Source organism: Rhinopithecus roxellana, chromosome 10 (genome assembly GCF_007565055.1).
Source record: "Rhinopithecus roxellana isolate Shanxi Qingling chromosome 10, ASM756505v1, whole genome shotgun sequence".
Taxonomy (NCBI): Eukaryota; Metazoa; Chordata; class Mammalia; order Primates; family Cercopithecidae; genus Rhinopithecus; species Rhinopithecus roxellana.
In genome coordinates this window covers 87,763,720-87,777,108 of record NC_044558.1, presented here as the reverse complement: position 1 = coordinate 87,777,108, position 13,389 = coordinate 87,763,720, and the positions used below count along the sequence as shown (strand labels likewise).

Here is a 13,389-nt window from a genome sequence, read left to right as displayed (position 1 = left end):
TAATCCTATGGCTGCCACCTCTAATCACATCATCACCATTAACGTCTACACTTCCCCTTTGCCCTCCGTTTATCCTCATCTTTCTTTCTTCTCTTTCGGGTCATTTCACCTTTGGGGAGTCCACAGGAGAGCAGTAAACCTCCGTCTGTTCCTGTGTCCGCGGCTGCCTTACTCAGTCAGTTTGGGTCAAATTGGTGACTCTAAACTTCAATAAACCTGCCTATAAAGGAGCAACCACCACGGTTGAGGTCACGACCCACTGGAAAGACATTCCAAGCATCACAGAAGCCCTGCTGAAGAAAATCGTTCTACTTTTTCACTTTCTTCTCCTATTTTTGTCCCTTTTCCCTTCCCATCCTTCAGCTTCTCCATCCTCCTTCCTGGCTGCCATGTATCTCCTGTCGTCCTCAGCCTCTCAACACCTCCCCTGTCCCCACACCCAGAGCAGCACACGGTGGGCAAGAAGGAAGGCCAGGCCCTATCCCTCTTCCCAACAGTTGGGACCACATGGGTAGAAGCCCAGGAAATGATCCATTCTCTGGGGGTGGAAAGACTTCCTAGTTTCCTACCTATTGAAAGGTGATGGATTACAAATTCCCTGCTAGAATCCACTTCCAAACCCAGAGGGAGGAGTGAACCCTTCAGACATAACATTTATCATGCGTTAGAATTGTGAGTTACACACACACACACACACACACACACACACCCTTTTAAGAACACAAGGCAAAAGGTAAAGGCCAGGTCCTCACAGGCTTTTTTTTTTTTTTTTTTTTTTATACTGAGTCTCACTCTGTTGCCCAGACTGGAGGAGTACAGTGACGCAATCTCGGCTCGCTGAAACCTGCACCTCCTGGGTTCAAGTGATTCTCCTGCCTCAGCCTCCCAGTAGCTGGGATTACAGGTGTGCGCCACCATGCCAGCTAAATTTTTTGTATTTTTAGTAGAGATGGGGTTTCGCCATGTTGGCCAAGCTGGTCTTGAACTCCTGACCTCAAGTGATCTGCCTGCCTTGACCTCCCAAAGTCCTGGGATTACAGACGTGAGCCACTGCATCCAGCTGAGGTTGACCACTTGGTGCAGAAAACCAAGCATTCCCCATTAACCCAGGTACCCAGGCCCTACCCAGTTAAAAACAGTAAAGACCACATTCTGACCTGAGACAAAAGCCTCCTTAACCCTGAGCTCTTAGACATCAAAACACTCACACTCAAAAAATAAAATAGGCCGGGCGCGGTGGCTCAAGCCTGTAATCCCAGCACTTTGGGAGGCCGAGACGGGCGGATCACGAGGTCAGGAGATTGAGACCATCCTGGCTAACATGGTGAAACCCCGTCTCTACTAAAACATACAAGAAACTAGCCGGGCGAGGTGGCGGGTGCCTGTAGTCCCAGCTACTCGGGAGGCTGAGGCAGGAGAATGGCGTAAACCCGGGAGGCGGAGCTTGCAGTGAGCTGAGATCCGGCCACTGCACTCCAGCCTGGGCGACAGAGCAAGACTCCGTCTCAAAAATAAAATAAAATAAAACAAAATAAAATAAAATAATAAAATAAAATAAAATAAAATAAAATAAAATAAAATAAAATATACTCCTGTGCTGAGGGTATGGGGAAATGAACCTTTCCAACACTGCTGGTGAAGGGCAACTGGGCAAAACCTGTGGAAAGTCCTAAATTTTTGCATATACTTTGATCCAGCAGTTCCATTTCTAGGAGCTGAAAATAAGAATTAGCCACAAGGAATCCACTGTGGCATTGTTATAAAAACATAAAAGTATGAACATAAGCACATGACAATAGAATTCTGGTTAAAGAAATGTAATCCCAGCAATTTGGGAGGCCTAAGCAGGCAGATCACTTGAGGTCAGGAGTTCGAGAGCAGCCTCACCAACATGGTGAAACTCCGTCTCTACTAAAAATACAAAAATTAGTTGGGTGTGGTGGCACGTGCCTGTAATCCCAGCTACTTGGGAGGCTGAGGCACAAGAATTGCTTGAGCCCGGGAGACAGAGGTTGCAGTGAGCGGAGATCACACCACTGCACTCCAGCCTAGGCAACAGAGTGAGACTCTGTCTCAAAATAAAATAAAGTGAGAAATGATGGGGCATCCGTGCCATACTATACAGCCATTACAAATAATAGTTTATACAGATATACAGAAAAAATAAGACCTAGTGTTGAAAAAACCAGTAGAGTGATTATAGTAAACAATAATCTATTGTATGTTTCAAAATAGCTAGAAGAGAATAATCTGAATGTTCTCAGTATAAAGAAAAGATAAACATTTAAGGTGACAGATAGCCCAGTTACCCAGATTTGATTATTATACATTATATGAATGTATTTAAATATCACATGTACCCTGAAAATATGTACATTATGTACTAATTAAACAATAATAATACTTTAACAATTTGAAAAATTGGTTCACGGCCTATTAAGTGAACTTCGTATCTCTGGCCTTTCTCAGAGCTCCAAGCTCACACACCCAGCTGTCTACCTGACAAATGTAGCATGTCAAACAGGACTTGACTGTCAAACCCAATCTATCCCACCTCCAGTCTACACATTTCAAACAAGGGGACCCCCATTCTCCTAGCCCTTGAGCCAAACACCTAGGAATAATCTTTGATTCTTGATTCTCCCTCACCTCCACATCAGATCCATCAGCACCATCCACACACTTGACCTTCTGAATCCAGCCACCTGCCCCGTCCACCCCAAAACAATCATACCAGTCAAAAGCACAGTCATTGAGGGCTTGGACTTCCACAGTCACTACCAACCTGTCTCCCTGCTCTCATGCCTACCTCCTACAGTCTGTTTACCCGGCAGCAATCAGAAGATCATTTAAAAACATAACCCTTGGCCGGGTGCGGTGGCTCAAGCCTGTAATCCCAGCACTTTGGGAGGCCGAGACGGGCGGATCACGAGGTCAGGAGATCGAGACCATCCTGGCTAACATGGTGAAACCCCGTCTCTACTAAAAAATACAAAACACTAGCCGGGCAAGGTGGCGGGCGCCTGTAGTCCCAGCTACTCGGGAGGCTGAGGCAGGAGAATGGCATAAACCCGGGAGGCAGAGCTTGCAGTGAGTGAGCTGATATCTGGCCACTGCACTCCAGCCTGGGTGACAGAGCAAGACTCCGTCTCAAAAAAAAAAAAAAAAAACCCTGGTTCAAAGGGCTTCTATGACAGGACAAAAATCCAAGGCTGGGCATGATGGCTCACACCTGTAACCCCAGCACTTTGGGAGGCTGAGGCATGAGCATCACTTGAGCCCAGGACTTGGAGACCAGCCTGAGCAACATAGGGAGACCCCATTTCTACAAAAAATTGTAAAATGTAGCCAGCCATGGTGATGCACATCTGCAGTCCCAGCTACTCGGGAGGCTGAAGTGGGAGGAAGGACTGAGCCTGGGAGGTCGAGGCTTCAGTGAGCCATGATGGTGCCACTGCACTGCAAACTGGGTGACAGAGTGAGACCCTGTCTCAAAAGAAAAAAAAAAAAAAAACTTCAAGTACCTTAGTGTCTTAGCAAAGCCCCCGATGACCAGCTTCTGTCTCCCACTCTGTCCTCCTCATCCTTTCCCTGCCCACTCCCTGCACTCCAACCACAGTGGATTCCTTGAGCTTCCAATAACATGCCAAGCATGTTCCCACCGAAGAAGTTTGCATCTGCTGTTCCCTCTGCCTGGCACACTCTTCCCCCAAATATTTCATGGCTTGCTTCCTGGAGTTAGTAAAACCTCCATGAAGGAGCCTTTGCTGATCATCCCGTATCTTTCCCTTGCTCTCCTATGCTCTTTTTGTTTTGGTTAATTTTCATGGCTGTGGTATATTGTGACACTGGATTGTTCGCTAGCCCCCCAGTAGACCACACCTCCTGGAATCCATAGCCACAGTGACTCTGGGCTTATCTATGTAACATGCTCTGGCAAAGAGGACATTAGCAAAGGTTGCAGAACCGAGGCTTAGGAAGGGCTTGTGCACTGAGGCCTGTCCTCTGGGAACACCATTGCTGCCACTATGTAAGAAACCCGGGCTATCCTGCCAGAAAAGCCATGGGGGGAGCAGAGAAGTGAGGCACTGCAGCCAACCACCAGCCATGTGAGCAGGGCCATCTTGGACTCTCCAGCCACAGTCAGGCCATCAGATGAACACAATCACAAGTGAGTCAGGCAAGACCTGCAGAACTGGCCAGTTGAGTCCATACCTAACTGCAGGCACCTGAGCAAATGATGATTGTTTTAAGCTACTAAGTTTTGAGGTGGCTTGTTCTCTAGCAATACATAACTGATATGACAGCTTATCATTAGCTGTGGCAGAGACTACTAGCTATTCAGCAATCACTATTTTCTTTTTCTTTCTTTCCTTTTTTTTTTTAAGATAGGTTCTGACTGTCACCGAGGCTGGAGTGCAGTGGTACAGTCTCGGCTCACTGCAACCTCCGCCTTCCAGGCTCCAACTATCCTCCCACCTCAGCCTTCCAAGTAGCTGGGACTATAGGCACGTGCCACCACACCTGAATAATTTTTGTATTTTGGTAGATATAGGGCTTCACCACATTGTCTAGGCTGGTCTCGAACTCCTGGGTTCAAGCAATCCTCCTATCTTGGCATCCCAAAGTGCCAGGATTATAGGCGTGACCCACCACACCAGCCTATTCTCTCTTCTTCCTGAGCCCACAGCTAAACTTCATTCTCCATCTTCTTCGCAGTGCTGTGACTGAATGCTCGCTAAGGAAATGCAAGCATAAGGGAATGCACTGATGAGGGCAACTTTGGGAAATAAGGCTTTGTCTTCTCTGCACTTTCTCCCCCTTCTAGATGCACCAATGATAATGCTGCAGAGGGGAAGCGGTCTGGAGCATGAGAGAATGGCCCGCCACCTGCCAACCAAGAACACCCTCCTTGGACTATTTAGCGAACAAGAAAAAGACATTTAGGGGTTTATTTCTTACATCTGTCCTAATTAATACACTAACGGCCGGGCGCGGTGGCTCAAGCCTGTAATCCCAGCACTTTGGGAGGCCGAGACAGGCAGATCACGAGGTCAGGAGATCGAGACCATCCTGGCTAATACGGTGAAACCCCGTCTCTACTAAAAAAATACAAAAAACTAGCCGGGCGCGGTGGCGGGCACCTGTAGTCCCAGCTACTCGGGAGGCTGAGGCAGGAGAATGGCGGGAACCCGGAGGCGGAGCTTGCAGTGAGCTGAGATCCGGCCACTGCACTCCAGACTCCAGCCTGGGCGACAGAGCGAGACTCCGTCTCAAAAAAATAAAAAAAAAAATACACTAACTTAGAAGCTTCTCCGACCAAGATGGGAGTCTATTTCCCCATCCTCTATACCCAGACTGGCCATGGGACTTATATTATCTCACTACTCCAATGGAAGTAACATTCTGTGATTTCCAAATACTAAGACTCCTTGCCACTTTCCGTCTTGCTCTCTAGGAATACTGAAGACCTGTAAGAAACCCAAGCTATCACACCAACAGGCCGCAGGGAGAGAAAGTCTCAGCTTTCCTATCCTCCCCTTCCTCCAGCTGAATGTGGCCACATGAGTGGAGCTCAGGCAAGACCAGCAGAACCCTCCCGCCAAGCCCAACCCACAGAATCATGAAAATAACAAATTGTTGTCTTAAGCCCAAAGTTTTCCAAACGAAATTAAGTTTAAAGACAGTTCATGACACAGCAATAGAAAATGGAGATGGAATATATGAAGAGCAAAAAAACGACAGGAGGCCGGGTGTGGTGATTACACCTGTAATCCCAGCACTTTGGGAGGCCAAGACAAGAAGGTGGCTTGAAGCTGGGAGTTTAAGACCAGCCTGGGCAACAAAGCAGGACACTGTCTCTATAAAACAAATTTTAAATTAGCTGGGTGCAGTGACATGTGCCTGTAGTCTCAGCTACCCAGGAGGCTGAGACAGGAGGATGGCTTGAGCCCAGAAGTTCAAGGCTGCAGTGAGCTATGATCGCACCACTGTACTCCAACCTGGGTGACAGAGCAAGACCCTGTCTCTAAAAAAAAAAAAGCTATGATACCCTTGCTATACAAGGAGATTCCATACTTGTCCAACCCCAAATCCTAATATTTTTTTCCCCTTGCAATTTAACTAAAACAGAATCCAGCTCAGAACTACTTCTACTTGGCTAGTACTCTCCCATTCTAGTGTCACTTGCTCATGTTAGGGTGGTCTCTGTCTTTCAGAGTTTTTTCCCTCCCATCCGTCCTAGAGTCTAGGGATTAGCAAGCTACAGCCCATGGGCCCAATATGACTCATCACCTGGGTTTGGTTTGGTTTTGTTTTTTGGTGTTTTGTTTTGCTTTTTGTTTTTGAGATGGAGTCTTCCTCTGTCACCCAGGTTGGAGTGCAGTGGCGCAGTCTTGGTTCACTGCAACCTCCATCTCCCGGGTTCAAGTGATTCTCCTGCCTCAGCCTCCCGAGTAGTTGGGATTACAGGCACCCGCTGCCATGCCCCACTAATTTTTGTATATTTAGTAGAGACGGGGTTTCGCCATGTTGGCCAGGCTGGTCTCGAACTCCTGACCTCAAGTGATCCACTCACCTCAGCCTCCCAAAGTGCTGGGATTACAGGTGTGAGCCACTGTGCCTGGCCACCATCACCTTTTTTTTGTAAGGCCCAGAAACTACAGTTTGTACAACTATGAATATTAAAAAAACAAAAGAAAAATATTCATGACATGCAAAAAGTATATCAATTTCAAGTTTCAGGGTCCATAAATAAAGTTTTATTAGAAAACTGCCTCCCCCTAGGTTGGGCTTGATGGCTCACACCTATAATCCCAGCACTTTGGGAGGCTGAGGTGGGCGGATCACTCGAGGTTGGGAGTTTGAGACCAGCCTGGCCAATAGGCTGGTCTGAAACCCCGTCTCTACTAAAAATACAAAAATTAGCCAGGCGTGATGGTGCAGGCCTGTAATCCCAGCTACTCAGGGGGCCGAGACAAGAGAATCGCTTGAACCTGGGAAGCAGAGGTTGCAATGAGCCAAGATCATACCGCTGCACTCCAGCGTGAGCAACAGAGCGAGACTCTGTCTCGAAAGAAAAAGAAAAATGCCCCACCCATTCATGTATGTACTGCCCATGGCTGCTGCATGCTACAGCACAGAGTCGAGTAGCTTTGATGAAAATTGCAGGGTTCAGGCCGGGCGCGGTGGCTCAAGCCTGTAATCCCAGCACTTTGGGAGGCCGAGAAGGGCGGATCACGAGGTCAGGAGATCGAGACCATCCTGGCTAACACGGTGAAACCCCGTCTCTACTAAAAATACAAAAACCAGCCGGGCGAGGTGGCGGGCGCCTGTAGTCCCAGCTACTCGGGAGGCTGAGGCAGGAGAATGGCGTAAACCTGGGAGGCGGAGCTTGCAGTGAGCTGAGATCCGGCCACTGCACTCCAGTCCCGGCGACAGAGCGAGACTCCGCCTCAAAAAAAAAAAAAAAAGAAAGAAAGAAAATTGCAGGGTTCACAAAGCCTAAACTCTTTACCATCTGTCCCTTTCCAGAAAAAGTTTGCCAGCCCCTGCTGGAGGCTGCCATCCAAGGCAGGTGAATCGCTTGAGCCCAGAAGTTCAAGACAAGCTGGGGCAACACAGCAAAACTTTGTCTCTATTTAAAAAATGCAAAAAATTAGCCAAGCATGGTGGTGCATACCTGTCATCCCAGCTACTCAAGTGGCTGAGGCAGGAGGATCACTTGAGCCCTGGAGGTCAAGGCTGCAGTAAGCCATGATTGCACCACTGCACTCCAGCCTGAGTTACAGAATGAGACCCTGCCTCGGAAAAACAAAACAAAAAAGCTTATACTTTTCTATTATATTCATTCCAAAAGCTTTGAAGACTTCTATCTCCTTCCGCAAAGGGATGAAACTTTGTTGGTCTGACTGTCTAATCTTTAGCTGGATCCCAGAAGTTAGTGGCCTAAATTCATTTCCTATGACAGGCTACCAGGTACCCTCCATTCTGGGCAAAATGGTCTCTAGGCTGCCCCATGATGGCATTCAAATACCTTCATCCGGTTCGTTGTTCTTGTCCAGCAAGCTCTCCCCTTTTGCTGCAATCTAAACCCTCCTCATCCTTCACTCCAAATCCCCATCTCCCCAACCAAGCAGGTTTCCCTGCTTTGCCAAATGTTTTCCCAGGTGTATTCTATGGAACAAAAATCCCAAGAGAAATCCTTGGGCTGGGTGCGGTGGCTCACACCGAGAAATCCTTGGGCTGGGTGCGGTGGCTCACACCTGCACTTTTGGAGGCCTAGGCGGGCAGATCACCTGAGGTCAGTAGTTCAAGACCAAACTGGCCAACAAGACAAAAGCCCGTCTCTACTAAAAATACAAAAATTACCTGGGCGTGGTGGTGGGCATCTGTAATCCCAGCTATTTGGGAGGCTGAGGCAGGAGAATCACTGGAACCCAGGAGACGGAGGCTGCAGTGACCCGAGATCGCGCCACTGCACTCCAGCCCGGGTGACAGAGCAAGACTCCATTCTATCCTCTCTTGGAGGCCTAATACACATAGGTAGCATATTAAAGGCTCTGAGAAGTCCTGCAGTAAAGATGCCTGTTTCCCTTTGCTTAGCTCAACTCTTCCCAAACTTATTAACTATAGAATTTGTTTTGTCCACAGAACACTTATTAACTACCAGCATTAAGTACAGTGCCTAGATGTCAGCATTTGTTGAAAGAATGAAAAATGCTAACATCCCAGATTTAGGGTTCTACAGAACATACCTTGGAAATGTTATTCAAGCTCCTCCTTCTCTCTAATCTGAACTGCTCCCTTCCATGCCATCTAGTCAACACCACGTAATGCCAATTGTTATCATCATCACAGCTGTCATTCATTTAGCACCTACAGCCACTCTGTTCCAGACAGTGCTAGACCCTTGAAAACATTATCTCTTTCAATCCTTATAACCACCCTCTGAAGCAGGGAATATTATTTAATTATTGCTGTTTTGCCAAAAACATAAAACTATAAATCAGAAAACTTAAATCACTAGCCCAGACAAAGTAAAAAGAAGAGCTAGAATTTACAACTATATCAGTCTGACTCAAAGTTCATGAACTTTCTTTTCCACCAAAATATCTTCTGATAATGTGCCATGGCTGCCATCGCTGGCTGTCTGCTTACTTAATATCTACCTGGGCCTCCTTCCACACTAGCAGAGCCCTGATTTTGCATAGAGTGGCAACATGTCATTTCAGACAATGGATCATGATCCATCTAAGCCGATCATGGTGGTGTTCCCACTTCCCCACCTCCCGGGCTCCCTTGCAGCTAGGACTCAGTGCTGGCCAAGAGATAAAATCAAATCATCTGCAAGGTGAGGAGGAAGAGATGTCCTGGGAAACCCTTTATTCCTTCACACTCACCAGGTCCTCCTCTTTGCTACCTTGCACCCAGATGTAATCGCTGAAGCTGCAGGAACCATCTTGCAACCACAAGAGAAAAGCCATGAGAATTCCCAAAGACATCAGCCCTGGTATTACTGACCTACTGAGCCAACCGAAGCAGTTATATGTCTCCAGAATTCTTGTTACATGAAGAGAAACCATTATTTGCCTTACCGCAGTGATTGGGTTTTCTATTTCATGCAGCTGAACAAAAACAGGCCTAATGGGCCCACACGTTGTCCCCCATATTATTTACCACTTGGACTTTATCATTATTTCATATACACATTATTCTGTCATGAAGTATGCGTCCTGAAGGCCAAGTCCACCTTGCATATTTTTGTTTCTACAGAAGTGTATACATGCTATTAAATACTGTTCATTATCACCCTTTTCAGGGATCATCTATTCATTACTTGCATTAGTGTTAGCAAGCAGTGAGTTTTCACCATTAAATAGCTGAAATATCACATCTTTCTCCTAATGAATTAGCATCTCAAAGTGTCCATTTGAAAACATGTATCAGAAATACCTGGACTGTTCATTACACGCAGATTCCTTGGCCCTCTCACTAAACCCAGCTAAATTAGAATCTCTAGGGTTAGAGAAGCTGAGAATCTGCATTTTAACAAGCACCCTCATATGGTTCTGATATACAAAAGTAGAAAATTCCGTGCACCCAAATGTTAGGATTGGCTGGACTCATCTGGACCCTGAGTTACCAGCCCCTCTGCAGGGACCCTCCCTAACCCTACAAATCTGGGAAATAGAAATTGGAATCATTGCTCAAGACCATTCCCTGGGCAAGATGGATGAAAGTGGTTGGCATGCTCTGTAGCATACTGGGACGAGGAACTGAAAACAGATGCATTTCCTACAACTGCAACTCCCCCACAGCCATCCTACCAGTGCCTCCATCCCCCCAGTTTAAAAGGAAAACCACTATGCAGAAAGAAGGTAATGCCCACTGCGGCACATCCCCATCCAGGAAGCTATCAGAGGATGGAGCATGTTTGAACCAAAAAAAAAAAAAAGAAAACTTCAAAGAAACTTACACAGGAATACACAAACTAGCATTTGGGACTCCTGACTCAGAGGAACAGAAGAGAGCTCGGACGGCTTTTTTGGGGTTATTTATCGACTGCATGCAGGTCTGAAGAGTCTGCTCTTGGGTAATGTTCAGGCAGAGACAGAAGGGCTGGATCAGAACATCCCACACTTTTTCTTCCAGCAGCAGAGCTCTGGCCTCACCTGCTCTCCCAAGCTCCAGGAAAGGCAATACCTGTGCCTCCCAACACAAGTCCCACTCTCCCAATACACCTTGACATTGATCTTATTTCGTCTCTGAGGATCACATTTCCAGATGACAGGTGCACACAGACATGCATCCTAGGGTAGCAAACAGCATTCCCTCTCTCTCTCTCTCTCTCTCTCTCTCTCCTTTCGAAGGGATGACCTCCTGCATGTTGACATCCGGCCAAATTTAAAATCACGGAAGAAAAAGAAAGACCCAAAGTGAATCCAAGAAAAGCACCTATCCAGGCTAGAACAGGGGCAGGAGGGCTACAAGATTCACTAGGGACTGACGAGTTCAGGCCTTGGGAACTCATGTGCCAGAAGCAAGATGAACGTCTCAGTATTGCTCATGCCCACTCCACCACAGGGGGAACCCCTTTTCTCCCAGCCCCACTGCCCCCACCCTTGGTAGATGCCAGCTAATGGAAGTTCTGAAATTTAATCAACCCATGTGTATAGCTGGGTTAGTTTGAGAGAAGGAAGTGAGTTGAACCCTTCAAACATTTTGAACAATGCAGATATCCAATGATCTCATGAACACCAGGCATTTGGCAGTTCCTAAGGCTCTTTAAACCTTCCTCCTTTGACCAAATGGCCTTCAGAAAAAAATAGTTTCTGCCATCTTCTTTCTGAGTAACTTTGCATCCATCCCTCATCCCATCCCACTCCCCCAAAAAACTGTTTCAAACTCCCCCTCAAGTTCTGCGGGAGAATGTTACAAGAAGCCAAAGATAACTCCTCCTCCCCGACCCCTTTCCTCTTTCCTCACAGCCCCACTGAGATTCAGGAGTATTCTCCTACACCACCTATGTGTGCTGATTGAGGCATATTTTTTTTTCCTTTTATACGTTTTAGGCCTGCAACAGCTCACTGCATCAAAACGATTGGATTGGAAATGGATAGCTCCATAGGGATTTTTTTCCATGCATCTTGCCTCCTGACATGTATATCACTGATTTAAAAAAAAAAATCTAAGGAGCAAAAGGAGGGCGGGGAAGAAGGCCAAGAAAAGAAGAGGTCTACAATGACAGGCGGCCTCATTCTGCGAGCAAAAACCACCTTTTGACCACCTGCAGAATGCGCAAGGTCACGTGGGTTCTCTGCAGCTCCTTAATGTATTACCCGGCACACAAGCCCCCGTGGCATATAAACAAATCCACAAGCGGAAAAAAGAAAGAACTCCCTCCTCAGCCGGGAAGCGAATGATAACGGTAACAGCCGCAACAATAATAATAAATAAAGAATAACAATTACTACTACTACTACCACCACCCAGCCAAGCGCAGACGACAGCAGCACAGTAAAAGGATATCCAATGCAGGCTTTGCAAGGAGAGAAATCACAGAAAAGCAAACCGTGCCCACCTTGCTTGCCCGCACCATCACCCCCAGCCCCCAATAAACAGTCAGAGGGAAAGGGGACTGTGGGGAGAAAGGAGGGGAAAAGAAGGATTGCTTTTTTTTTTTTTTTCCCCGTAGGCAAAACACCTACCTCCAGGGTCCGGATTTCTTTTTGTGTGAGGTCGTTGGAGGTAGCACATTTGGTCCTAAGACCTTCCAGGTTGGAGATGCTCAAGTCTATCATGTTTTGGACCAGTTCGCACTGCTGTAAGGCTTTTTGCAAACTCAGAGGCTGCTGCTCCTCGCTTTTCGTCATGTTTTCCTCATCCATCGCTTGCTCTGCAACCCCCTTCCCCTCCTCCTCCTCCCAGAGAGAAAAAAGGGGGGGGGGGAGTAGAGGTAGTCTACCCCTCCGCCTCTCCAACCACTGCGACTTCTCAACAATGTCTCATGAAGAAGAAATCCAACATCTCACACAGGGTTGAGGGGGTGGGAGTGGGAGGAGGGGACAAGAGCCAAAATTTATTATTTTATTTTGGGGTATCAAGCGGACTCCATTAGAATGTCTCCTCTCTGAGTCTCTGGTCCCTGAAAAGGAGAGATGCTGTTTCTCAGAAGCAAACCAGGTGATGTGATGCTGTCTGTATACTTAGGGAGGAGGAGGAGGAGGAAAAAGAGGAGGTGAAGGAGGAGAGAGAGGAGGAGGGAGAGGAGGAGGAGAAGGAAAATAGCGCTCACTCTTTACACACCGGCTCCTTGAAGGACAAAATTATATATTTTTAGCTGGCTTGCTTTTATGTCAAAAAAAATCTGGTTTGCCCCCCTCCCAGTTGCAGGGACACGGCATGGTCCACGGTTTGGAAGTGCTTTAGCGCGTTCTCAAGGTTCTGTCTGCATTGCTCCCGCGGCTGCGGCGGCTACTGCGGCTGGCTGCTGTCTCCTCCCCGCGCTGCTGCTGCTGCTGCTGCTGCTGCTGCCGCCGCCAGGCTCCGGGGGTGACGGTTGCTGCAATAGCTCCTGCCTCGCTCCACACCGACATCTTGCCTGTCAATCAAAGGGCGGGGGGAGCGAGGGAGCGCCGGAGAGGGATGGAGAGCGAGCGAGGAACCTGCAGGGGAGCGGGTTGGTGGAGAGGCGCCGTGCGCGCAGCCGCCCCAGCCGGGCCCCGGCCCCGGCGCGCCAGGGACCCGCCGAAGGAGGCGGAGGAGGAGCGCGCAGGCTCGCGCACCTGGCCGGGGACAGGGCCGGGGGGCGGGATTTCTAGGGGCTGCGGGGCTCGCGTGGCAAAGTGAAATTACTACCGGGAGTGCGTGCGAGCGAGCAAGCGAGCG

The 13,389-nt window shown here is 47.9% G+C and overlaps 1 protein-coding gene across 1 annotated transcript in view; it reads right to left on the bottom strand.

The window, feature by feature from the left end:
• Positions 1–12,389, bottom strand: part of KSR2 (kinase suppressor of ras 2) — a 497,941-nt gene extending 485,552 nt beyond the window's left edge. Inside the window, exon 1 of the mRNA XM_010368261.2 lies at positions 12,210–12,389. Within this exon, the coding sequence (XP_010366563.2) occupies positions 12,210–12,389 (180 nt within the window). The remainder of the gene's footprint in view (positions 1–12,209) is intronic.
• Between the last annotated feature and the right edge of the window lie 1,000 nt (positions 12,390–13,389).